The sequence below is a fragment of the Dermacentor albipictus genome, unplaced genomic scaffold (genome assembly GCF_038994185.2).
Source record: "Dermacentor albipictus isolate Rhodes 1998 colony unplaced genomic scaffold, USDA_Dalb.pri_finalv2 scaffold_16, whole genome shotgun sequence".
Lineage (NCBI taxonomy): Eukaryota > Metazoa > Arthropoda > Arachnida > Ixodida > Ixodidae > Dermacentor > Dermacentor albipictus.
In genome coordinates this window covers 10,335,456-10,362,268 of record NW_027225570.1, presented here as the reverse complement: position 1 = coordinate 10,362,268, position 26,813 = coordinate 10,335,456, and the positions used below count along the sequence as shown (strand labels likewise).

The 26,813-nt window shown below is 51.4% G+C and overlaps 1 protein-coding gene across 1 annotated transcript; it reads right to left on the bottom strand.

Annotated features, from left to right (window-relative positions):
• Positions 1 to 1,406: 1,406 nt before the first annotated feature.
• On the bottom strand, positions 1,407 to 6,028 carry LOC139051949 (prophage side tail fiber protein homolog StfR-like). The gene is made up of 2 exons (XM_070529000.1): positions 5,103 to 6,028; positions 1,407 to 1,808 (listed from the first exon to the last, which is right to left on the bottom strand). The coding sequence occupies exons 1-2, from the start codon at positions 6,026 to 6,028 to the stop codon at positions 1,610 to 1,612; spliced, it is 1,125 nt and encodes a 374-aa protein (XP_070385101.1). The 3' UTR covers positions 1,407 to 1,609.
• Between the last annotated feature and the right edge of the window lie 20,785 nt (positions 6,029 to 26,813).

Below are 26,813 nucleotides of genomic sequence, written 5' to 3'. Positions count from 1 at the left end.
CTTTCCACTCCACTGAACTTGCCAGTATCTATAGCATCGACAAGTTCATAGACCAAACCGTCATGCCATTAGTCGGGCAGCGGACTCGAACGAGCGTCTCAGTGCGCGTTTTCAGAACATCGCAGACCGGGCGCCGTAGCAGAAATCTTCCCCGCGTCTGTGCTTGCATACCCGAGTTGTAGCCGATGACTGTTTGCCGGTTTTATGTTTCGCGAGCCAAGCTTCACACAGCTTCTTGTCCTGCGGCTACGTGTGAATAAGGCTGACACCGGCCTCCGTTACGTGCGTCCGGCCCTGCGGCACCGAGCAGTAGCCTACCATGTCGGGCGCCTTCAAAGGCAGCCACTACCTGTTGTAGTGCTTTCAAGCGTTGTAAAGGAGACACTCGAAGCGGGAAAATTTCGCCACTAAATGAAAACCGCAGCGTACGAGGGAATTTAAACTCGTTTTCAGCTCGCTTCGGCGCGCCCGAAGCAGCCGACGCGGCCGCTATGTCCCCGTGATCCCTCCTAGCACGTCACGCCGACGGTGGCGCCAGCTTTTCCAGTGGTGGAGCTCGAGGCCAATAGTTTTGAGATACCACCTGGGTATCATCGCCACAAACGATCTGCGCCTTGCAAACGGGTTTTCCATGTCGTCTGAAGCGGGGGCCCAGGTCACGTGCAGTTTTACCCAGAACGGCATTCCAGCCGCTCCGAACGGCGGAAGTGGACGTAAGTCCGGTAGGGAGGTTGCCATGACACCGGCATGGTTGGAAAACCAAACAGGCACCCCAGTCCGCCAGCGTTCAGTACGATCGTACAGTCCGCACTCAGGCATGCGGGCCATGGTGTCACGAACAGTGGCCACGTCAATGGTGAGGGACCGGGAGATGGCAAACAATGCGGCCGGGACGTAGAAGTCTTGGTCGGGTTTACAGTTGACAGGAATCTTGGCGTAGGCAGGCCAAAGCTCTGCAGACAGTCCGCCCATGGTGGGCCAGATAGCCAAGGGCGGGCACGCGTTTCTCTTTTTTGTGCAGTCTACGGCTCCGGTTTGGTACAGCACGATGTTCTGGTGAGTCTTGCCGGGCACAAATCTTGTGCTGCCAGGTGAAGGCCTGCATCACTGGGGCCTCCTGTCCCTCAGTCTGAGTTGTGGCCGCCAATCTCAAGTTGCGCCATGGCCATGGAAAGAATGGCAGGATGTAGCAGGTAGTATACCGGAGCAACCGGTCACGCTCCACGGCCGGAGAGGGTCAGGTAGCCCTCACCAGGTGGAACCAGGGCGGCAATGGAGTAGAAACGAATCTTTCCGCGCTGGCATCAAGCCACGAACGGGAAACACGGCCGAACCAATCCGCGAAAGTCTTCTTTGACGCGACATGAACTGTTGACGAGTCGGCACACAGCGCCACCTCGGACTAAGTGCGTCTTTGGCTCATGGACCTTAACCTGACCGTTGAACACATTGCAGCGCGAAGCCTCACAAGTGCCGTACCGGGCTTAGGCCAACATGCGGCCCATCTTGAGGGCCAGAGCCTCGAAGGTAGTGGCCTTGAGTGAGGCGTTGACGGCCATCTTGTCGGAAGACGTTTTGTCGAGGCCCTCGGCAGTGATGTCAGCTCTGGCTATGATGATCGGTCTCTTCTGCCAGTTGCTAGCCTTTGTGGTAGCGATGGCGGTGGCGACAACAGCCGTACCCACATCCGCCGGGTGTTTGGCACCGAAGCACAGATGGGCCTGAGCAACACCTTCGAAGAACTCGCGGAAGCGCAGCTCGTTGCACAGATCGCCAGGCTCCAGCAGACTGCCACCGGCCGCAAGCTCCTAAAAGGAATAGGGCATAACACAGACGGAATAGAGGATCGGGCTGCTAGCATCCCAGACAGCGTTCGCCAGACACTGGAGGTTAGCCCCCTACGGAGAAACATGGACCCGAATCTCCACGCCGCCAGAAGGCAGGCACGAGCAGATTTCGTGGAACGAAACCTTGCCGCACTAGAAAACACCGTATACACAGACGCGGCCGTGTACCCATGGGACCGCAACACTAGAATGTTTAGAGTCGCGGCAGCAGTGGTAAACCACACGGGAGACCCAATTAAGGCCGATCCACACGACGGACCAAGTTCGCGGGCCGCTCGGTCACGTGATGCGACGTCACGGCCTGGCGCGGTCCGGTCCGGCGCAGAGCACATCCACATGGCGGACCGCCATAGCAGACGGCAGAGCAGACCAACCAGCTACACTCTCGGCCAGAGTGTTATGATTGTTATCATTCCGGCTCGATTCCCACAAAGCCGGGAACTGCTCAACGAGGCATACAAAATGAAAAAACCTCCTCGTAACTCCAAGAGGACACTGTGTTTAAAAAATATATCTGCTGCACGCAGGTCTACGCGGAACGGCGGACATGAAACGACTGTACAGTGTACTATTCTAGTACACTGTAATGACTGGCTCGACTGGCTTTTGCTGAGCCGAAAACTAGATTGGATTTGGCTGACGACACTCTGTTGCCGGACAACATTCGTTGGCTAAGCCAAAATCGCTGCGGTTTGCATGCGCTGCGCCGCCAAAACGGAAGCGGGAAAAGCCTCGGCGATTTGTTAGACCGCGAGGGCCGCGGTCTTGCGCGGGCCAACGGCGGTGCGCACGAACTGGTGACGTCCTATCACGTGATGCGCGGACCGCGGTCCAAAAGAGCAATTTGGTCCGTCGTGTGGATCGGCCTTTAGCTGCGCGACCCTGAGAAACTGCACTGTAACGGAGGGGGAGGAAGTCGCCGTAGCTCTAGCGGCGGCTGAAGGTTACCACAGGAACAAATCTCTGATAATTCTAACGGACTGCAAAGCAACATGCAGGAACTACACACAAGGCAGAGTTAGTAAGGAAGCACTGAGAATCCTCCTCAAAACAGAGCCTACTAACAAAAAGATAAAACATAGGATCTTCTGGATACCGGCACACACCGGTATAGAGGGCAACTCAAGGGTGGACCGCCTAGTTCGCGAACTCACGCACCGAGCAGGGCAGTCGGAAACCCTAGAGGCCCCCTTAACGGTGGAGCCGACGTATGCAGAAATACTTAACCACTACAGAGGAAGGAGACTTAAATACCCCCCACCCCACACATCGCTCACACAACATGAGGCAGTAAGCTGGTGAAGACTGCAAGCAGGTACGTTCTTCAACCTGCACACATTACACAAAATGTTCCCTACCCAGTACAGGGAAGCTCGAGCGGCGGCAAGCACTGCCGCGGGCGCACCCTGTCGAACGCTTCGCGATACGCGGCGGAAAAGATGGAGCGCCGCGTACAACTTGTATACCACCCGCGGAGGTTCGAGGTCTTGGCCGCGCGAACGTGGCAGCGAAAACCCGCGAGGGCCCTGCTGTATGCCGTGCGGAATTCCGCCCGCAAATTGTCCGCCGCGCAGCGCTGGTAGCGGCGGCGCAACGCATTCACGGCGCGTCGTTCCCGCGCCAGCGTCGGGGTCCACCATGGCCTCCCCGGGCCCTTGACAGGACGGAGGTTTGCCCGGTAAAATCGGTCAAAGAGGCGCTGGAAGCTGGCAAGGACCTCGTCGAGGGCGTCCGGCGAGTGGAGGGCAGCCCCCGAAACCCGCGCGAACCACGGCTCGCTGGAGAGGGCGGATAACAATTCCTCCCGCGCGTAGCGGGTGAGACGGCGAGGACGGCCGTCGCGAAAAGCGCCGATTCGAACCGCGATGTTTTTGTGTTCGGAGAACGTAATGTCCTCGCGAACGGTCCAGTCGAAACCTGCTGCGACGAGGGTCGGCGTCGCCAGCGTGACGTCAAGCCAGCTGGCCGCGTAGCGCGTTTCGTATGTTGGCGGCGACTGGGGATCGTTGAGCACGACGAGGCGGTTCGCCCCGGCAAACTCAACGAGGCGGGCGCCGCGTTCATCCCCCGCACAGGGACCCCACGCCGGGTGCTTCGCGTTGAAGTCGCCCGCGACGATGATGTTTTGCGTGCGGGCTTTCGCCATAGCCTCTTCAATGCCGCGAAAGGTTTCGTCCATCGGTCGGTGTGGCGGCGCGTAGGCGGAGATGAATACGAAGTGAAAATCGCGTGCCTGACAGTACACGGCGGCGACAAGTTTGGTAAGGAGAAGGGGCGAGACGTCGTATGGCGGCCCTCGCGTGATCACAACTGCCGCCGGATCCCGGTCGATGGCGTACACGGTGAACTCCGGCGGCATGCGAGGTAGCTTGCCCCTGGGCCTATACGGGTCGGACACGGCCGCCAGAGAAGCGCCCGTTTCCGACATGGAATCGACCAAGTGGTTGGAGGCCAGTCTGGCATGGTCTAGGTTTAGTTGAAGGAATGCGACGCGCATCGCCATGTCCGCGCTCGCCGCGGGCCGACGGGCGCCAGCCCCGCCGGGCCGCCCGCCCACCGCCGCCGAGACACCGCTCTCCCCCACGCGCGCTCCGCCCCCCCTGCCCGCAGCGCTCGTCGCGCTACGGGCGGCCATAGTTAGTACGTGCACGCAGCCTCTCCACCCGCTCCATCAGGATGGGGCACTGCGGGAAGCCTGCAGGGTGAGCGGACGAGAGACCGGCGCGATCGCATTCCGCACAGCGGACGGCCTCGTCGCCCATGCGCACCTGGCATGCGTCGCCCAGGTGATTGCCCGCGCAACGCATGCAGACTGCTTTCGCAGCGTCGGCGCGAACTGGACACGTGGTGCGGCCGTGACCATACGTGGCACAAAAGGTGCACGTGGTGACGTGAAGGTCTTCGTTGGCACGCACCATAGTCCAGCCTATGGAAAGGCGTTGACGACTGAGAAGAGCGCGAAAAGCCGGCGGATCGACCTCCGCAATATAGGCGTTGGTGCCCGATCGTTCTTTAAAGGTGACGCGCACCCTACACTTGGCGGGGTCGAGGTTGAGGCCCGGGTTGCGGTCGTTAAGGCGCTCAATGAAATCTTGAGGCGCGACGTCGGGGTCCACGCCTGAAAAACGGACATGCGGATTTCGCTTTTCCGCAACCCGGACGATTAGCGCGGCTCTGGTTACTGCACTTTCCTGAATGGCTTTGTGTAAGTTGTCGATGGATTGCTTGATGTCCGAAAAAACAGTAACGCCGTACCGTGTGTGGCGGAGGGAGACGTCCTTGATACCCTTGGCCGCAGGGTCGATGTTCGCCTTGAGGAGGCGAACGACATCCCGCGCCGGCGTGGTCGTCTGCGCTGTCGGCGTCAGGAAGCAGATGTGGTCGTGCAAGGGTTGTGCGGATTGTGCGGGCCCCCGGGCCGCGCCTCCGGGCGCAACCGGCACTGCGCCGGCATCGAGGAAGCCGTCCGATCGCATGGCGGCGGCGTAACTCGCTGCACCGGGCGCCAATGGGCCGGCGCCCGAAGCGCACGCGCCCGCGGCGCCCGCAGACGACAGGCGCCCGGCCGCCGACGCCGTGACGCCAGCCGCCGCCGCAAACCCGGCGCCAGGAAGGCCGGTACACGCAGGGTCAGTCGCAGCCCCGACAAGGCCCTCTAGCCGGCACTCGGCGACGCCCGCGCGTCGCTGCACCACGGCCATTTCCCGGCGCATCTCAGCGAGCTGGTCCCGCAGGGCCGCAGCCGCGCCACGCTCCGCGGCTGCCTCGGACATCAGGCCGGAGCACAGGGCGACCAGCTCGGATACCTTGCGCAGGACAAAGAGGCGAGCGTCAACGGACACCTTGTTTGCAGGTGCCGAGCAGAAGGCGAGCACTTCGTCGTGGACGTCCTGGCACCGCCTCGCGGCACCGCTCGCATGGTCCGCCGGTCGCGCCGCGGCCACGGCCGTGATCCCCGAAACGGAGGATTGGGCGTCGTCCTCCTCGCCCTCGGCGGCCGGGGGCCGGTTCTCCTCCACGGTGACATCGAGCTGGTCTACGAGAGCACTGAAACGCGCAACAAGCGCGTCGCCGTCCGCGGAAAACTCGGAATCCCGCGAGGGTGGCGAGCCCTCGGCGACCGGGGGCCGCGGGGGCGAGCGGGACGGCGACGCGGGTTTGCTCTTGCGCGTGTGGGGCATGGCCGGGGCTCAAGGGGTATGAGCCCTAGCCATATTGGGCCCGGTGGCCGGCCGAATAAGAAAACACTCGTAAAAACAAAATTAAAGCCCTTCCCCGCCTAGTTTTGTGCCGAATGAAGTCCCTACACGTTAAAAATTAACCTCTGCTAAAATTTACAGAAGCCGAATGTGAAATACCTTGATTTTGTAGTGAAAATCAGGAGCCCGAAGGAACCGGCCGGCCAGCCACTTGCACGCGCGCTCGTGCAGTAAACATTAATTCTGTTGCCCTCTAGTGAGCCATTTACGGTGAACTAGACGCTGCCTTGCTCTTGACACCTTCGTCCGGTCACACACCCTAATTAAACTCCATAAAAAAATCCTTTTCAAAAGCCGTCCTCGCGTTCATCTCTGCGTTTTGAAACAATAAAAATACCCAAGACTGAAGTTCCCGCCTTGTATATTGGGCTGAGCTTGCCCTGGCGCTATCGTGTTGACACGTGTAGCTTCTTTCTTCACCGTCACTACCACGTGACAGTATTGTCATTTGCAGGTGTACCGCCCTGGCTGACTACTTCCCCGTGATTCCCGAAAGCAAAGGCAAAAATAAATGGTGGGGAAAACCTGTACCTGCCTAAGCATACCGGGTTTAAAGCCAATTAAACCAATCCTAAATCAATGAATAGGGGTTTTAAATTATTACCCAAAGCGCATGTTTTAGAGCGCAGCTCTTTGGCGTCCGTTCCTGGGTTTCGCGTCGTCGTCGGCGTTGTCGTCGGCCTCGTAACCAGCTCCGCCCCCCTTTCATCCCCCCAGCGCTAGCAGCGACCGACTGGTACCGCTGGATGCCGCTGACGCCGCTAGAGAGTCAAGATAACGTGACTGCATAGCACACCGTCGCCGCCATGCAGAAAGAGGAGGAAAGGGTCCCCCCCCCCTTGTTCTTGTGTGGCGGATAGGGTGCTCTTCAGTTGCCGACGCGCCGGTTATTTCACGTAGGCCCCGGCACGTCGACGAATACGTGACCACCTTCCCACGGCTAGACCTGGTTCTTAGCGCTGCGGAAGCGAGGGTATCATATTGTTTGTGTCGGCATCGGCGGCGTTGTCCCTGAAACCAACTCCGCAGCTGGGGTTGACTCACTATCGGCGTCAGCGGCATCAGTCAGTCGCTGCTATCTCTTCCCTCCTCCCTTTATCGTGTTGTCCGCTTCTGCCCCCATCGTTTGCCGCTGGGTGTACACGCCGCCCCCATCCCCCCTCTTCCTGCGAGTCTCCGGTTGTCAAAGCGCCGGCTCGAACTTAATTACTTTCTTCGCTCCTCCTCCAATGCAACCCCTGTGCGGTGGCAATCAGAGAGCCAGATCGGTGGCGGCGGATCTGTATATGTGCACCGCCCGAGCCGAAATTGCCGCTGCCGTTCGCCCTGTGCGGTGGCAATCAGAGAGCCAGATCGGTGGCGGCGGATCTGTATATGTGCACCGCCCGAGCCGAAATTGCCGCTGCCGTTCGCCACTGCGAAATTATCTGCCAGTTCTTTCTGAGCCATGAGCGAGACGACCGATGGAAGTCCTCCGTCTGCTGCTGCTGCTGCTGCTGCCAATTGGAAAAATAAAATTGTGTGCAAAGGTAACGCGTGTGTGTCCCAAGGCGTCTCATCGAGGGCAAAAACCCTCGCACAGGGCTTTGTTTTAATGTGAATGAATGAGGCTGAGACATATGAGGGCATGGACAGAGCCATGAAGGTGATAAAAAATGAAATAAAAATAAATAAATAAAGAAACATAATTAAATCAAAGTTAAAAATAAAGGGAAGGATATAAATGTAAAAGTAAAGGAGAGTGAAGAAGAAAGAGGGGATATAAAAAAACATTACACTGAAGTGCACAAACACACTGCTGCACAGGTGTTGCTGTCGTGGCGGCGTGTGCTTGGCGTTTCCGCCGCGGTGTGCACGTCCTGTCGGGCGAAGGCCGACCCTCGCACGATTTCCGGCCATTCACATCGGTCCCAGCAGCGTCCTCCGGAATGGCGGTCTGGTCAGTGAAGGCGCTCCCGCCTCGGTCGTGTTAAGGGCGAAGGGCGACGACCGGCACCTAATGAGGCTCGGCTGCTTTGACGGCGGCCATCCAGCGGGTGCTCCGTGGGTAAGGCAGTCACCTTCGACTGCGGGTCGCGCCCGTCCTTGAAGAGTGCGTCATTAGTCGAGGGTCAAGGACGAAAGCGGCTCAGCCTCACAGTCTTCTCGAACATTGATCCAAGATTCGTGCAGCCGGTCGGTTGCGTGAGGCCGTGTGGCCAGGGGCAGTGAGCCCCGCCGTCTCCGGTCGACAGGACAACAACGGCCTCCACAATCCGACGTGTGTGTGTGTACTTGTGTAAAAAAAATTAGAAAAGGACTGTACCGTAAGTGGGGATCGAACCTCCAACCCTGGGGTTTACGTGGCGGGTATGAGCCGGTGTTAGGGCCGCCAGCACCTAGCCTTTAAGACGTTCTGCAGGTTGTCAGTCGCAGCAGCGTCCTCGTCGCGGTCCCCGGTGGCGCCGCGGACCATCTGCGCCCACACGGGGGCCGCCAGCGAATCCCGAACCCGGCCACGGCCGGCGCGCAAACGGTAGGCGGTTATCCCGAACACTATCAGTGAACGTCTCGACGCGAAAACGTTACCGAACGTAATCAGGCAAGTTGTCGCTGATAAGCCGTATAATTTGTATGAATATTGCCCTATTCCTATTGGGGCGCTAATGCGCAGGCAGGTCTCGTCTCGCCAGAGCGTCCGGCGGTTCCAGAGAGGCGGCTAATGGTCTCGTAAGACTGCAGTCGCCCAAGTAATGTTCGAACGACTCGGTCTCTGCACCGCAAGGGCACAGAGAGTCTCGAGCGAGACCGAATCGTTGAAAATAAAACGGGAAGCGGCCTTGCCACGTGAGCATGGTGACCAAGAGAATTTCCGAGTCAGCTGAGGTGAACGGACGTGTCGGCAGCGCGCTCCGTACCCACCGAGACGACGCGACCTGCACCGACCGCCCTTGCCCGGGCCGCTATCGTCGGGAGTCATAGGGGAAGCGGCCTTCTCGCCGTCTCCCACCGACCATCTTTTATGCGAAGCATATTAACGTAGGTTTCGGCTCTTCGCGCGACGCACGGCGGTGACCACCATTGACCCTGAAGTGGGGTCACGTGACATGACGTCACGGGATGACGTCACACAGGCTGCAGACGGGGCCTCATATCGCGCCGTCGGTCGCCTCCCGGTGGTGACCACCATTGACCTTCAAGTGACCTTCAAGTAGGTCACGTGACATGACGTCACGTGATGACGTCACACCGGCTGCAGATGGGGCCTCATATCGCGCTGTCGGTCGCTTCCCGGCGGTGGCCACCATTGACCCTGAAGTGAGAACGAATGATATGACGTCACGGGATGACGTCACACAGGCTGCCGATGGGGCCTCATATCGCGCCGTCGGACGTCGCCCGGCGGAGGCCTCCACGCTTCGGTTCGCGCCGTCGCGCGCGACGCGGCGGCGGCGCCACCATCGCTGCATCGCGTGATACAAGCTTCGCATCCACTGGGCTTCTTAACCTTGATAAGCCTCCAATTTTTTTGAAGCGGACTCTGCCTACGCGGGAGCTGCGTTCCGCGCAACGCCTGCTCTCGACGCCGCCCGATTTCGCCGCCTACGTCGATACAGCTCACACACCGACATGGAATATTGTCGCAGCCTAGTATAGAAGACGGGAAAGCCGGCGTAGAGGACGTATGGAAGCACTTTATCAGAGCAGTCAACGCGATGTCGTTGTCGTCTCTGTTTTTCCACTCGCGCGCTACTACTTCAGCGTCATTCTCATCGCCTGGAACATACCCGCGGCGACCATATAGGATGTGGCATTTGGTCCCCCTTTGAAGAAAGAGGCATCGTCCCGATGCACCAACATCCGAAGGCTGTGCACAGACGGTGCAAAGTTTAGGCCATGAGGAAATGTATGGCTTCATACGAAGCACATGCACAACCTCGGGCAGATGCCGCCGGCGTTTGGAGCAGTTATGGCTGTCGAGGACAACTTCATAATTAACATCGCTGATGCGGCGCAGAACTGTGTACGGGCCGAAGTATCTTCGCAGGAGCTTTTCAGACAGCCCCCGCCGACGAATCGCAGTCCGGGCCCACACCTGGTCACCGACGTTATACGTGACGGGTCTGCGTCGAAGATTGTAGTGTCGGGCATCGTATTCCTGTTGTTCTTTGATTCGCAAACGCGCAAGCGGCCTCGCTTCCTCTGCGCGTTGCGTAAACTCCTCGGCACCAGTCTCGTCGTCACCGCACTCGTGCGGCAGCATTGCGTCTAACAATGTTGTCACTTCGCATCCGTAAACGAGGTTGAAAGGCGTCAGGCGTGTTGTCTCTTGGCGAGCCGTGTTATATGCAAATGTAACATATGGCAAAATCTCGTCCCAGTTCTTGTGTTCGACGTCGATCTACATACTGATCATGTCTGCCAGAGTTTTATTCAGACGTTCTGTTAGCCCATTGGTTTGGGGATGGTAAGCCGTGGTCTTTCGGTGAGTGGTACTACTTAGTCGCAACACGGTATCCAGAAGCGCACCCGTGGACGCAGATTCTCTGTCTGTTATGACCACTGCGGGAGCGCCATGCCTTAGGACGACGGCTTCGACAAAAAATCGCGCTGCTTCGGCTGCTGTTCCACGTTGGATAGCACCTGTTTCGGCGTATCGCGTAAGATAATCCGTGACGACGATTATCCATCTATTTCCGCCAGTAGAAAGTGGAAACGGACCTAAAAGGTCCATGCCAATTTGTTCGAACGGCGCTTGTGGTATCTGAACAGGATGCAGCATTCCAGCTGGCTTGTCGGGTAGGGCTTTGCGGCGCTGGCAATCCAGGCGTGTCTGTGTGTAACGTTTCACGATCGACCCAAGTCTCGGCCAATAGTACTTTAGCCCAATTCGTGCCAATGTCCGAGTGTAGCCCAAGTGACCAGCGGTCGGCTCGTTGTGACAGGCATGTAGGACTTCGTCGTGAAGAGATGCGGGAATGAGGAGTAGGTAGCTGCTGCCACTAAGTGAAAAGTTCTTTTTATACAGAACGTCGTGGCGTAAGCAGAATGAAGGCAGCCCTCTGGCGAATAACCGCGGCACGCTGCCCGTTCCTCCCTCTAAGTAATCAAAAAGAGGAACCAGTTCTGCGTCCTCGCGTTGGTGGCGTGAAACGGCGACAGCATCTATCACGCCTAGAAAAGCCGTGTCATCATCGTGGTGCACTGCAGTCTGAAGAGGAGACCGAGAAAAGCAGTCGGCGTCGGTGTGTCGTTTCCCTGATTTGTAGGCAGCCGTGAAGTCGAACTCTTGGAGACGAAGACTCCAGCGCGCTAGCCGACCAGCTGGATCTTTTAAATTAGTCAGCCAGCAAAGTGCGTGATGATCACTGACAACGGTGAAGCGCCGACCATACAAATATGGCCGAAATTTCAGGACGGCCCACACCAGTGCGAGACATTCTTTTTATGTCGTGGAGTAGTTCACCTCCGTTCTTGATAGCGTCCTGCTGGCGTAAGCAATCACTCTTTCGGCGCCGTCCTGTCGCTGTACAAGCATTGCGCCGAGGCCGACATTACTAGCGTCGGTATGAAGGATCGTTGGGGCGTCGTCATCAAAGTGCGCAAGCACGGGAGGCGTCTGCAGCCGTTGCCGTAGGTCGTGAAATGCCCGTTGCTGGATTTCACCCCATACGAAGGGGACATCTTCTCTGGTTAGATGCGTTAATGGCCATGCGATGCGCGAAAAGTCCGCAATAAAGCGTCGGTAGTAGGCGAAAAGGCCCAGAAAACGTCGCACTGCCTTTTTATCTGATCGCGTTGGGAAATTAGCAACGGCAGAGATTTTATCAGGGTCAGGTCGGACACCTTCACGACTGACAACGTGACCGAGAAATTGAAGTTCTTCAAAGCCAAAATGGCACTTTTCAGGTTTCAAAGTTAGACCAGCTGAGCGTATTGCTTCAAAGACCGTCTTTAGTCTCCGTAAGTGTTCCTCGAACGTGACGCAGAAAACAATTACGTCGTTGAGGTACACCAGACAGGTTTGCCATTTATGGCCTGATAGTACCGTGTCCATTAGTCGCTGAAACGTTGCTGGCGCAGAAACAAACCGAAGGGGAGCACCTGAAATTCATAAAGTCCGTCGGGCGTCACAAAAGCGGTCTTCTCACGGTCTCTCTCATGAACTTGTATTTGCCAGTAGCCGCTTTTCAAGTCCATCGGCGAAAAGTAACGTGCGTTTCGTAGCCTGTCCAGTGAATGCTGTCCAGCAAACGCGGTCGGGTCGACCTCTGCGACGTACGCATACGTACCGGACCTCTCCCTGTACATCACGCGCACCTTGCACGTGTCAACGTCCAGGTCGAGGCCCAGGTTCCTCTCGTTTATGACGCGGATGAATTCGTCGGGCGCGACGTCCGGGTCAACCCCACTGAATTTCACGTGCGGATTGCGTTGCTCGCCCACGCGTACTAGCAGCGAGGCCCGGGTGACGGAGTTGTCAGCTATCGCCGCCTTCAAGTTATCGATGGAATCGCGCGCGTGCGAGAAAACCGTCAGGTCGTACCTGGTGTGCCGCAACGTGACCTCCTTAATGTTCTTGGCGGCCGGGTCGATGTTAGTCTTGAGAAGTCGCAGGACGTCCCTCGCCGGTGTCGTGGTCGGTACCGTGGGCGTCAAGATAGCCACATGCTCGAACATGGGCGCCGTCCGCGCGCCCCCGCCGCCCGTCGCCACGGCCGGTCCGACGCCGGTCGCCTCCGCCGCGGGCGACGCCCTCAGCGCCGCGGCGTAGCTGACGGCGCCCGCCGCCGCGGCCGGAACTCCGGGACCCGCCGCAGTCGCGCCGGGATGGCGTCCCGCACTCCCTGGACCGGGCGCCAAGACAATCGATCCCTCACACACTAAACATTTTTACACCCTTATGGGTGTTAATAAGGGTGCTTTCGGCATTTGCACACATGTCCACACCCTTTTAGCACCCTTTTTGGCCAAAGAACCTTATCACAAGGGTGTATACCACACATAAGGTGTGACTTTGCTCGAAGAAGGGTGTTAACTCGACGCCTGAAGGGTCTTGAACGTATTTATGCATAAATCTGAGTAACGTGTACACGTCCACGCATTGAGCAATGAGTGTATGTATTGCAGTTTTAATGCGAAAGCTTTTCATGCCTTTTCAGGTAGGAAAGGTGGCGTTCTCCGTAACAACAATCCATACGGGACCCTGCTCATGCCAATCTTGTTATTTCCCTTGAAAGCATTCAGAAAGCATTCAGAATCGCGCCGCCCGTTTTATTCTCTCAAATTATTCACTTCATTCTAGCGTCACGTCCATGAAAAGAACACTAGGTGAACCTGACCTTTGGTTACGTCGCAAATACTTTCGTCTCTGTCTTTTTCATAGAATATGCTAATTTAACCCTTCTCGCAAAGAAAATCTTTTCACCACACCAAGTTCTCGTCTCGCATCGACCATCAACACACAATTGATGTGCCATTCTTCCTTTTTGCCAAGAACAGCCACTGAATGCAACCGCCTTCCCTCCTCCACAGTCTCAATTTGTGACACCCCTAATTCAAGGTTGCCTTCAAATTATGTTATGGTTTGATTTTCTATTCTTGCGTTGCATTGCAATTATTGCATATTTTCACCACTTCTTTCTGCTGTGCCTACTATAGGCCTTAAATGTATGTATAATAAATAAATAAAATGTGAAGTCATCACCGTCTTGTATGACGTCAGTAGTGATACAGAAGGTAGTAAATACAACAACGTTAATTATGAGCAATTATGGGTAAATAATGTGAAATAATGTGAATGAGGGTGGAATAAATTGCATTAAGGTTAGTACAAACAATAGCATGGTGGATTACGGGAGATTAAGGTAGAATTATGAAGAACACGTGACAATTGCAAGTGTAGATGCGTGAAGGGATTAGGTTTTCGCATTCCTAAGTGACTGTCGATATTTCTTCAAGGATTCTGATGTTACTGGCATGATGGCCACTCCAAAAATGTATCATCCAGAAAAAGAACGCCCTTTCACTTACAATTCCATTATCATTATTTTTCGTGCTCACAGGAATATTAACATGCAATTAAACACTTCTAGAAAAACTGCAGTAGCAGAGCGAAAACACGAGAGGAACTTGCGCAATTCTGCACTAATATTTCGGTGCCCTTAATAGCCCAACAAAAAGTGGTGAAATGGAAGAAGCTGTTTGGATACATTGCTGAACAAACAGGGACGTGCTGTTAGACGAGCCTCTGCTGTACAATGGCATCAAAGTACAATTTGCATGGTGAATCCATAAAGAAGACTTTTAGAGGCGAGATCACGTTGGAAGTTCTGAAACCCGAATTTCCACGTACCTTGTCTAATTCATTCAGAGGTTTACTAAGCTACTGATCTGCTTTCTAAGTGCATCCTCAGATACAGTTTGTAAGGCTGAGCCTATATGTTAAGGGCTGGTGTCGTCAAAGCTGTAATTTCTTATCCAGAGCATACGCACTTGCAAACGCAGTCTTCAGTCTCCTCATGAATGTTTGCGCGTCGCTGTCGCACGACCAAGATGTGAGCGTCTTTATCGAGCCACGATATCGCTGAAGCTACGCTGTGACCTCGCAAAGTTGCTTCGTTTGGACGCAGCGAATAATCTAATCGCACCAGCAGAAGAGCGCCGATCGTCTCACTCACGGTCCCGATTTGTGTACTGTACCCTCAATGATGCAGCACAGACTGCGACCCCCACCCCAAAATAAATGCTCGGCACGAAACGTAGTAGCAACTACCCGCCTAACCGCTCTAGTTAGAGACCACAACGAAGCAGCAGCAGACAGGCGGCCATGCGAGCAAGCAAACATGTCAGAATAAACGTTCAATTTGCGCGGCTGCCCCATTCCCAATGAAAAGCCCCCGGAAGTGACGGCCGACGCTGTACCATCACTTCGGCGCGCGGCAGGACGGGAAGGCGGAAGCTGCGCCATCATGCTCGTTTTCGCGTGCGTTCGCGTCGCGCGCTGTGCGAAATAATTTTAAACGTGTGATTAGTTTTGCGCGCGGGGTAGAAAAAGATGTGGCCCTTGCTTTGTGTATTACTCGTGCCCCACTTCGAAGCAAAGCGTTCGTACAAACTGGAAGATTGATCCACGAAGGCTGAAACGAGAAGTTGCAACGTGCCCGGTCGGTAGTACTGGCTTGATGGAAATTTTCAGGCAAGTGCCCGTTTATTTGGTATTTGTTTTGTTCGCTTTAGAAATATCTCACTGTGATCTCGTAGCATAATTCATAATTCGCTAATGTAAAAGCAAGAGCAGCTGCACTCCTACTAGGGCAAGGTAACTACCTCGGTCGCGTCCCGTGTGACTAATGTTTGTAAAATCTACATCGGGCGTGGTGCGCCTGCATAGTTACGCTTTGTTTCTCAGCGCTTGAGCGTTCATTGATGTGATTCTCTTGTGCGTTCAGCGCGGCTGCTTGTAATACGGTCGTTCGCACTTCAGTTAAATTTGGTCGAGCACTTTTGCGTCGCGTAGAAAAAGGACTGGCTTAGCCACCTTTCGAAAGAACCGGCGCGGTCGCGTGCTGCTGTTGCTGCTTGCCGGACGCCTTCAGCATTTTTTCGGCTCGCTTTGTCTTTGCGCGTGTTCGCGCTCGGCTCGATTTGTGTGTGCGTGCGTGTGTGCGCTCAGTTCGCTTTGTGTGTGTGTGCGTGCGCTCGGCTCGCTGTGTTTGTGTGTTTGTGTGTGTGTGCGTGCGCGCGCGCGTACAGTACATGCCGGTTTGTATTGGCCGGCGTGTTTGCGCGTGTCTAGTGCATACGTGTTTTGTGAGTGTGTTGTCTGTGGGTCGCTGTGTGTGCGTGCACGTGTTAGCGTGTCTGCCTGCATGCATGTATGTGTGCTTGTTTGTGTTCATCAATGTGCGCGTGCGCGCTTTTGTGTCTGCGCTTTGAGAGTGCGTATACTTGTGTGTGCGCGTGAGTGCGTTTTGTGTGCGTGCGTATGTATTGCATGAGGCCGGTAGAGTTTTACTCGCAATAAAACTCTTCCGATTTGGTGCAGCGAGTGTTCCCGCCTGAAAGCCGAGTTTGGTTTCAAGCCACCCTGGACAACTGCTGTATGAGGCGCCGTTTCTCGGGAGGACCAGTGGGAAGGCGCCAAGTATACGGTTCGTCCTTTTTCCTCCCATGCCCTGATGAATCGATATCCTTGATTGTTATTGTGAAAGGAACATTACATCCAGTGCATAAATAAATGATTAAGAAATCTGGTAGTGTGTTTCGCCATTACACTAGTTCCGACCTTAAAGACGTGGATTTCCCATTAGCCCACATTTCTTTTGATGCAGACAACCGCGGAAATTGTTAGCGGCAGGTTATTCGAGACGTTCTACGTATGTAGCAACTGTCTTCAGGAGCTTTAATGAATTTTGAAAATTTGAAGTGTTGTGCTTTAGAGGTATCATATACAAGCTTTAGGTTTCCGGTTAGTTTGCATGCCCTTCGAGAGCTGTCACCTACAGCCCTATTGAAATTCGTAACTACAGTATGGAGCGCTGGGGAAGCTAGAAGGCTTGTCCTAGCTCTCGAGAAAGTGTTTAAGCTGGAGGTGTAGGTTGAGGAGTTTGGGGTTGGTAACACAAAGGATTTTTTATGCCTTAGCAGTAGGAGTGACACAGGATAAAAAGAAATGTATAAAAAATATGTACAATAATCAATTTAACTTGAAATAATAAACTTCAAAGCATACTGGCGACAGCAGCATATGAGCATACAAGCATGCAGCTGTGTGACAATCTTAATGCATGACTGCAACATCTGGAAGGAGGCTTGCTTCTTCAGTAAGCAGCACAATGTCCATATTCTTGGCTTTTCTCGTGCATACCACAACGAGGCTCATTGCCATTGATCTTGTCTTTTGCTCTAATAGCATTTGTTTATCTTGTACTTAGAGCGTCGTTTCTCGCAGGTCATCCAGATGGTAGCAGCAATTTCACAATGCCCAGCCTTGGCGCCCCCCATCAAGAGCAAGCCACTTGCGCTCGCCTTCAGACAGATGGTTAATGTCTTCTTGAAAGCGGTTGAGAAGACAACACTGTAAGTAGATATAGTTGTGTAGTGTAATATAATAAGTCAAGTTATATTTTAATACTCAGGCTCCTTGGCCGCCTAAGCTTGATATGATGTCCAGTTGTTTGTGGTTGTAAATATTGCCGATGGTACAGTGCATACTGTAGGTATGACTGCTGATCCAAAGTATACATTTGCATTTTCTTGATGGTCTTTCATATAGAGGATTTTCTTTGTGCAAGAATATTCACAGAATGCTGGGGAATTGTAGCATCATATTCTTTATTGTGCATTCACTGCTAATTTCGTATGACCTTCCTGCTACCAATTTATTTGCAGGAAAGGAATATTTGTTTACTCTCTGCAATGAGCTTGTTATTTGCTCATTGCATTACACTCTTCTACCTTTAATTTATTCCCATATAATTATCAAAACCTTAACATTTCAGCTGTTTTTATTTTGAATACAATATCAAAATCAAAATGCACCGGATTTCAATCTAGACTGCAAGGGATTTGAAGAAATTACAAGAAACCAGGACCTCTCGGGAGCGTAAAAAAGCGTTTCCGCAGGTAATGTGCCCAATTTTACTGAGCTAGCTGCTCATGAAAATTGCAAGCATATTTCATTTCACACAGTTTTGCAGGATATAGCAGGCCTATCATAGTCTCTAAGCACAACCTTACCTCATTTGCATCATGAAAATGTCTCATGCTTAATTTGGGACAAGTTTTGAAAAATTATTGTTTCATAATTTTGAAACCACAAAGTATTGGTTGAGGCTAGACAGTTTTCAAACAACTTGACCATGTTAAACCTAGCCATTACAGGACGAAAAAAAAACATGCACAGGAGCACTCACTCAATGAAATGTGATGCTTGCGGTCGTTTTCCACATGGCAAAATGTACTTTTAAGCGAGAGAGGGCAGGTAGCCAATTTACAACCATTGTGACTCATGCGGGTAGTAGCAACACAGGATGAGAAATTGTTGTGTCTCTGAGGTTCATTGAATATGTGAAAACTCATATACAGTACCCCCCTTCCCCCTATGAGGGGTAACCGCGCAATATGTTTTGGGCAAGAAAGACGATTGTTCTAGGAGACAAGAAATTTCAGGCTCTAGTTGAGAGGCTACAGAAAGAAGGACCATGTAAATAGTCACAGGTTAACATAAACTGCGTCGGAGGGGCATCACAGTTTAGAGCATGAAGTGGGAGCATGAGGAAGGATCATAAGTTTAAATAAGGGAATACTACTTGTCAGTGCATTGCCAAGCTAACCCATTGAAAGAAGGGGGCGTGTTCTAAGAAAAATAGTTGACAACACATGCTAGATTTTCGAGGAAAGTAGCCAAAATGCCAATTCTTACTAAATTAGTAAATAAGAAATAAACGATAAATTTTAGGATGCAGAAAGTGTCTAATAAACTGCATTGGAGAGTTGGATATTGTTGGGCTGGATGCATGTATTGCAGGGCAAATGAGAATGCCAGTGGGGATTCCCTCATTTTCATTTTGTGTGCACTCTCTGGAAAACTACTCTTTGTCTCCTAGTGTAATAATGTTGTGTAAAAACAGTCATTTTTGAATGCCTTGTGCATTTCACTCTCAATGTGCCATATCCCGTAAGCTTCTCACCTGCAGTACTTATAAAGTGTAATGCAGATATATTGCAGATTTCATAATGTCAATGTTGTATTAAGGTCACATACACACTCTTGGACAAATGTCTCTTGTTGAGAGATGTCATTGGTAGTCTTTAAAATTTATTCACTCTTATTTTCTATGGTGAAAAGGCTACTGTAAATTTATATGTTTTTGCTGCTGTATGTGCCTTGTGTTCACAATGACATAGTGGCTTAGCATTCGCAGTAGCATGCAATTCCTTAATTTGCAAAATAGAAACTTCTACCTTTCACTTGTCTTGCCCAGTTGCCTGAGCGGTGCATTCTGCCCAGTCACATTAATTAAGTTTGTTACTTTGAGGAGCTTGTTGCTTTATCAAATTTTCCGCAAAGTACATGTGTAATTGCACGGACAAATTCTCATGATTCTCTTCTTATTTTGCTAATGCAGGATGCAAGATTCCAGCAATGCCATGCGCTGCATTTATTGGTCAAGATGCTCAGAGAATGGAGTCCCTGCACCTCGTGGTTAACCGTGAACATTTCTTTTCCTTTTGGAAAGCTAAAGGCCATTTGCTGCATCACTTGCATTTTTGCAGCCCAGATGTGTACTATATTTTTCTAATTTTGAATCAATATTGGCTCTTCAGTAAAACAATGACGTACAGCGTGAAGGACAAGGACTGTGAGAGACACTCCAGTGACTCAACATTTTATTTCGTTGCCACATCGTGTGTGTATACACAAGAGGGGTCATGCGCATAAAATGAAAGCCAGTCACAAGGGGTGTTCTAACAGCAAGTCATTGTAAAAAGAACATGGTCTCTTGAAAAAAAAAAGGACATCACAATTTCTATCTGTTTAGATGCAAAATTTCCACTAGGGGTCAGCGTGATAGAGGGGGCACTAACGCACACACTACCCAATTTTCTGCTGAAATCAGCTTCAATAATTTACCGGGTGAGCTGTGTCTCGCTAAAGCTTCCGTGTCTTCAAAGAGGGGCATGCAACCGCAGTCCCGGCAATGAATGCCCAAGTGGCCTTGAACAGTGTTATTGACGTTGTTATAGTGCTCTCTTAAACGATCATTTAGGCGCCTGCCTGTCTGTCCAATATATTTACTGCCTCAAAATGGGAATTTGGGAAACCGCATTCGTTGCACACATCGCAAAACGTTTTCTGTGCCCGGCAGAGCAACAACTCTGACGCGATTTAGGCGCCTTTACACGCTTACAGAGCCTTGCCAGCTTTTCCGGGGTTGAGAAAAGGACTGTGATTCCTGCAGGTTCCCCAATCTTTTTTAGCCTATGGGAGACATCATGAACATACGGTAGCACTGCAAACCTGTGTCATTCAACCGGCTAGTTCCTTGACCGAGCGCGCTCATCATGTTTTGTGCACTTCAGAAGCTGTTCCGCTATGGCTGAAATTAATGCCAAAGGGTAGCCAACCCAAGAAAGGCAATCAACCTGTGCAGCAACACTATGTTGCATCTCGTGTGAGCAAGATTTATTGAGGCTGTTAAGGAGGCAAAGCTTTACAATATCTCATTTGACTTTGTTGGACAGACAGGCAGGCGCCTAAACAATCATTTAGGAAAGCACGATAACAACGTCCATAACACTGTTCAAGGCCACTTCGGCATCCATTGCTGGGACTGCGGCTGCATGCCCCTCTTTGAAAGTACGGAAGCTCTGGCGAGACACAGGTCATCCGGGAAACTATAGAAGCAGATTTCACTAGAAAACTGGTTAGTGTGTGCGTTAGTGACCCCTCTATCGTGCTGACCCCTAGTGAAGTCTTGTATCTCAACAGATAGAAATTCTAAAGTTTATTTTTAGAGCGCAGCTCTTTGGCGTCCGTTCCTGGGTTTCGCGTCGTCGTCGGCGTCGTCGTCGTCGGCGTCGGCCTCGTAACCAGCTCGCCTCCGCCGCCGCGCTCCGCCGCCGCGCATGCGCCGCTGCTCCGCCGCCGCGCATGCGCGCTGTCGGCTCTCCGGGCGAGGGAGGATGATGGAAGGGAGGAGGAGAGACTGTGGAGGAGGGCTGGCTACACAAATGGCTCTTTGGCGTCCGTTCCTGGGTTTCGCGTTGTCGTCGGCCTCATAACCAGCTCCGCCCCCCTTTCATCCCCCCAGCGCTAGCAGCGACCGACTGATACCGCTTTCGTGAGTCCGCTACCGCACTCACGAAAGACGTCGTGCACTTCCTGCAACTCGCATTAACCGTCCATCGATCCACACCGATGTTAGTAGTGGGGGACTTTAATGTTGACATAAAGACAAACAGCAATTTCCTAACACTTATGCGGGAGAACATCCCGTTCCTCTCGCTCGTAACGCGTCCCACGGCTGTGACAACCTCGCGAGGCACTTGTATAGATCTCGTCTTTGAGAATCAAGCATTGGTGTACCAAGTCGAACATATATCAGTCTATTTCTCCGACCACAAAGCTTCCTTCATGACTGTCAAGAACTGTTAATGGAGTCTTTGTTAAAGGAATACGTGTGAAAAATAAAAAAAAATTCTGTGATAGCGCATACATGTGTTGCTCGATTTCTTTGCCTTTGCCTTTCTTGTTATTTCTTTATGCAACGAAAGCCGAATCGCTTTACAGAAGTATGGTGTTACTCGGTGTTATTCCTGTTTTGCCATGTCATTGCATTGTGTAAACCATTAAAAGCCTTCATTTCTTTATTTGCTATGTGAGCATGACTTAATTCTTTTTAAGTTATGTACCAGATGCAGCCTTTATGTAATATGTTTATATATTGCTATGTGGTGTAATGTGACCGCCGTGGGCAGTGTTTCTTTTTGTGTATCTTCTTTTTTATGACTTTGTATGCTACTGCCAAATAAGGGGGGCCGTTGCTCTGTCAAGCTGTTGAAAGACAGCTTTTACTTCGGTCCCCCTGCATCATCATGTATGACGTGATGGTCGAAAATAAACTTACTTACTTACTTACTTACTTACTAATCTATCGAAAAGGTGAAACAGCTTATTTGCTGCGCTCAAATTTCGCATTAGGAAGTAACGTAATCGTCGGTAATTTTTTTTAAAGGACGATGTTCTTAGTACAGTCACTTCCTATTAGACACCCCTTGTGACTCATATTCTGCGCATGCCCGCTTTTGTACAGGCTCGTCCACTCTTAGGGTGAACACGGCTCACCGTGGCCGCGCTCCGCGGGGCGCCAGTGCGTCCGGCGCGGCGGCGCATCGAAGCGAAGCGGCGCAGGCGCACACGCACCTAGGAGAGGTGCTTCGCGTCGTCTGCTACAGCGCTGGAGCGCGCCGCATCTTGCTTTGCTGTACACTTCGCTAGACCCAGGTGACTGAGTGCCCGAGGCGGCATTGCAGGAAGGCGCACTTCACTAACTTTCGCATTTTCCAGCTGGTTCCGTCTACAGCTTGTGAACAGCCTGCTTAATCAATATACATAAGCAAAAGCAAGCTTCTCATCACATATGTCACTTAGCATGTTTTTCATATGTGATGAGGGTAAAATTATTAATCATTTTTTCGCGCTCTTTATTAGGCTGGGGCCCTCTTATTTTACTCTCACAGCACTTGGTGTAGTGCATACCGAGAAACCTATTAGGCGCGCTCTTGTTTGGAGTCATCATGGGATGAGCATAGCGCGCCGTTTCGCGCATGTCTTGATGCTAGAACGAATGTGCTTGATTGACTTAAGAAAACGACCGAAACCTGCTATAAATTTCGCAGAAAGTTAGAGAGCGATTGTTCAATCACGCATCATCATGTTTTCCATGGATTTTACCATTATAGAGGGCAATACTATTACTTCGACAACAACGTGATATCCGCTGCTTCGCACTCTCGTATTGACGCGTTAATGTCGCTGGTAGGAGAGCATGGAGCGCTTTACGCGATGTAGGAAAGTGCTCTCCCCGGCATAGCAACTGATCTGGCGGCGATTTTACTCCCCCTTTTCATCTTTCTGCATTCTTTAAAAAAAAAACTAAATTCATTTTTGCTGTCACAGCTTGTGTAAAATCACCGAAGCGGTGCCGGTCCTCTGACGGCTACCTGATGCAAGATGTCGCATTCTCATTTTGAGGAATCGTCGGTGAATTATTGGATTACATTGATTAGGTGAACTAAAACATATGGCGCCGACGTTTCTTTTTTTTTGTTGTTGTTTTTTCTCCTTGGAATCAATGCACGCCGCATGCGAATGCTGTTTCCGTCCGTTTCGAATAGGTAATTAAAGTGGAAAATCTATAATCTACATGTCTGTTTTCTAGTTTAAATTACGTCTTGCCGGGTAATTAAGTTGTTATTTGCTTCTATTTCGTTTCAGTACTTCCTCAGAATGGGCCATATGCATATTCTCACTAGCATATAATAATTTGCTAATTGTGCGGTATACGTCCCGAAGCGACACATGGAGTTACGCCATAGAGGTGGGCATCGGATAAATTTGGAGATTAGGAGGAATTTATTTCTTTTTCTTTGGGGGGGGGGGGAGGGAAGGCGGGGGTGGGCTGGGCTGAGTGGGTAAAATCCAAATATGAATACGGCACAGGAACCCTTGCCGCGGACAAGCGATGCTGTTGCCGTCGTGGGGAAGTGGCCGGTCCGTGTGTTGGACGAAGGCGGCCACGACATTTAAACCGACGGTCATGAGGCCGGCATGGTGTCGTCTGCCCACAGCATGCCGGTGGTCGGCAAACGGACTCGCCGTTTGCAAACGCTAAGCCCGGACCAAGCCAGATTGTTGTGTTAAGGCCAGTCTACATTTTAACTGACCATGGGCGTCAGCCCGATCAACCGCTGAGCCCCCCCCCTTTTCTTTTGCGTAGGTCATGCTACCCCATCCTAGCTTAATATGATGATGTGGTGCAGCCAATGACTACTCAACTGGGTGACTGGCCACTCAGGAGTTACAGGTTCTGGGATGACTCGCCAAATCGAAAGACACTAGAGGAGTTTCCATTAAACGCATTTCCGTCGACTTGCATGATGAATTGCATTTTGTTCGGTTGCTGGTTGCCATGGCACTTCGGCGATAAAAACGCTGTAAACGTGCAGGATAATTTCATTTCCCCGGTGCGCTTTGGAAACTAGCCATGTCGCGGGTACTGGAAAAAGAACGACGACGCATTGTAGATGTGTGCCTACAAAACTATTCTCAACGCGTTATATCGGAGATGACAAAAAGGCCACTGAAAACTGTAAATAGAATTGTCCAGGCTATTACAAGAAGGATGGAAGAAGCCCGGCAAAGAGTGACCATTGTTGAGGCGGCTTCAGCAAACCCGACCTCCACCATTCGAGAAATTAAAAACAGCCTCAGGCTGGGTGACGTCCCTGACATGACTATCAAGCGTCGCCTCTAGGCCCCAGCCTAATTCAGAACGCGAAAAAAAGACCGTATTTTTACCCTCATCACATATGAAAAACATGCTAAGTGTCATATGTGATGAGAAGATTGCTTCTGCTTATGTATATTGATTAAGCAGGCTGTTCACAAGCTGTAGACGGAACCAGCTGGAAAAATTGGAGGACGCTTAAGCTTCGCCTTCAAGAGTGGAACGCGATAGCGTTCCCGTCGACCCGCCAATGGGTGTAAGACAATGGGCTACAGGGCAGCCATCACTTACGAGGCGCCCCGAATCAGACGCGGTGAGCGTCGAGCCATATGGTCGAGCAACGCGGCGTTCGGCGCAGCAACGAAACGTGCGCCTGAGCAAGCGGAGCGAACCAAAGAACTCGGTATCCCGGAGGGGGAAATGATGCACGCCAGCCAAACGCCGTGATCGGCACGGGCAGAGAGATAGAGAGATAGTGATCTAAAGAAAGGAAGGACGCTTGATTCTACAGAGGGAGCCAGGCGAAGCGTTGTCAGGGGAGAGAGTCCGAGCAGCGCCTCCTCTATAGAGGAGGCGCTGGTCCGAGCCGCGACAGCTCCAATGCGCGCGTGGCGCGCCATCTGTCGGGGCAGCGCCGTACATGGAGAGGAGGGGGTCTTCTGTGTTTGCCGCAAGATGGCTCTCCGTGTGCGGAAAGCGCAGAAGAAATGCAGCGAAACGCACATCGCTACTCGTGTAATTGCGACTTCTGTAAGTTACATGTTCATAATTACCGATATACACCACAGTATAACTTTCCACGGCTCGTTTCGAAGGCAACACCGCATTCACTAGAGGCGCGTTTGTACCTTTTGGAAGCATCGAAATCGTGGCTGAGTGGTAGCGTCTCCGCCTCACACTCCGGAGACCCTGGTTCGATTCCCACCCAGCCCATCTTTGAAGTTGCTTTTTATTTATGGAGTGCCTGCCGTGATTTATCGCTCACGGTCAACGCCGCAAAACGCCGACACCGACGCCGACGACACCGGCTTTTCTGCGACACGAGCTCCTTAACGCTATCGCGTTAAAATGCTAAAGTTAGTGAAGTGCGCCTTCCTGCAATGCCGCCTCGGGCACTCAGTCACCTGGGTCTAGCGAAGTGTACAGCAAAGCAAGCGGCGGTGCGCTCCAGCGCTGTAGCAGACGACGCGAGGCACCTCCCCTGGGTCCCTGTGCGCCTGCGCCGCTTTGCTTCGATGCGCCGCCGCGCCGGACGCACTGGCGCCCCGCGGAGCGCGGCCACGGTGAGCCGTGTTCACCCTAAGAGTGGACGAGCCTGTACATATACGCATGATGTGGCAACGTAATAAAATATTGTTGGAAGTCAGCGCAGTCTGTCATCTCTCGCAGTTCTTGTCATTCAAGCTGTACGTAATTTTATCTCATTAATTGCAAACTATCCCAAGAAACTACCCTTGTTCAGTATAATTATAATGATTGATACGACCATTTGCTGGCAAATTTTAACAGTGTGATATTTAACTTGAACTTTTGCATGACTGCCTATGCCTGTCTTCTTTTAGTAACCAGAGTATGGCTAATTTATTAAACCATATTTGCTAATTTGCATGCTCACATGCTACAGCACGCCTTAATCTTGAATTACTGCATCTAAGTGCAAATAATTTAGAAATTTACTATGTATTTTAAAACACTGTTCACATTTTGTGCTCAGCAAAATCGTTTATTCAACAGTGGTTTGTTTTTATCAGGCCTCCTACTTACTGCACTTTGCACCCAGGCACTAGTAGATGTGGAATATGCACTCTTTTGATTTATAGTAAGAAAAGAACCTATTTTCAAACTACATATTGTATATGTACGAGTGCCTTCGAGTTAAAAAACAAAAATTTATAGAAACGGGTATTGTAGTTAGAAAAACCGCTACACAGCACCTTTAGCCCAGAGAACTCTCGTTTCACAAGAGAGGACAAACTATGTAGGCACTAAAAAATTCTACGTATTTTTGTGCTCTAGTAATCTTGTTGGAAATAGAAAATTAGCAATAAGGCTCCTGGCTTAAACCTCGCTTAAAGCATGTCTATGCTTGGAAAGTATTGTTTCAGTCTGAAAAATGTTGGCCAGTTGTGCTCTACATCGACTTTCCAAACTTTTCATATTGCTTTGCGATTACATTAGTGTACAAAATAACAGGTGTCTTTCTTGTGCGTTTGCTCTGCATTTCAATTGCTTCCCTAATTCACCTTTGCAATATGCTTTTTTTAAGGCATCAAAACATGATATTTCGTTCACTGGAGCCTAATACTAAAAATTTATTGCTTTATGTGGCCCAAAACACTGCGAATCAACCCAGGCTATTTCAGTGCCGCTATACATAGTTTCTTCTCTAATAACAGATTTGATCAATACATATATTTTAGATACCTTTGTGGGAAATGTACATGTTCTTGTACTTACCGATGTGTTTGGTGATTGTGCATGTTTGTATTTCATGTGATTTATGTAAATGTTGTACTCTGTATTGCAGCATGCAATAAATATATTTGCATTTTCTTGAAAATGCAGGATATATCTTACCAGTCTGTGTTGCATGTTATTTGGATATAGAAATCGTGATAACCTTGGTGTTAATATACATGCTCAAAAGTGTCAAGTTTGCTAGCTTGTATTTGTGCAGCGAAGACACGTTTTCCAATATACACCATGAATTA

Coding starts and splice junctions, on each gene's coding strand:
- LOC139051949 (XM_070529000.1), bottom strand. CDS start 6,028: ATGCCCCACACGCGCAAGAGCAAACCCGCGTCGCCGTCCCGCTCGCCC. Junction 1,809..5,102: donor GTCTCCCTCCGCCACACACG/GTACGGCGTTAC, acceptor TATTCCTTTTAG/GAGCTTGCGGCCGGTGGCAG.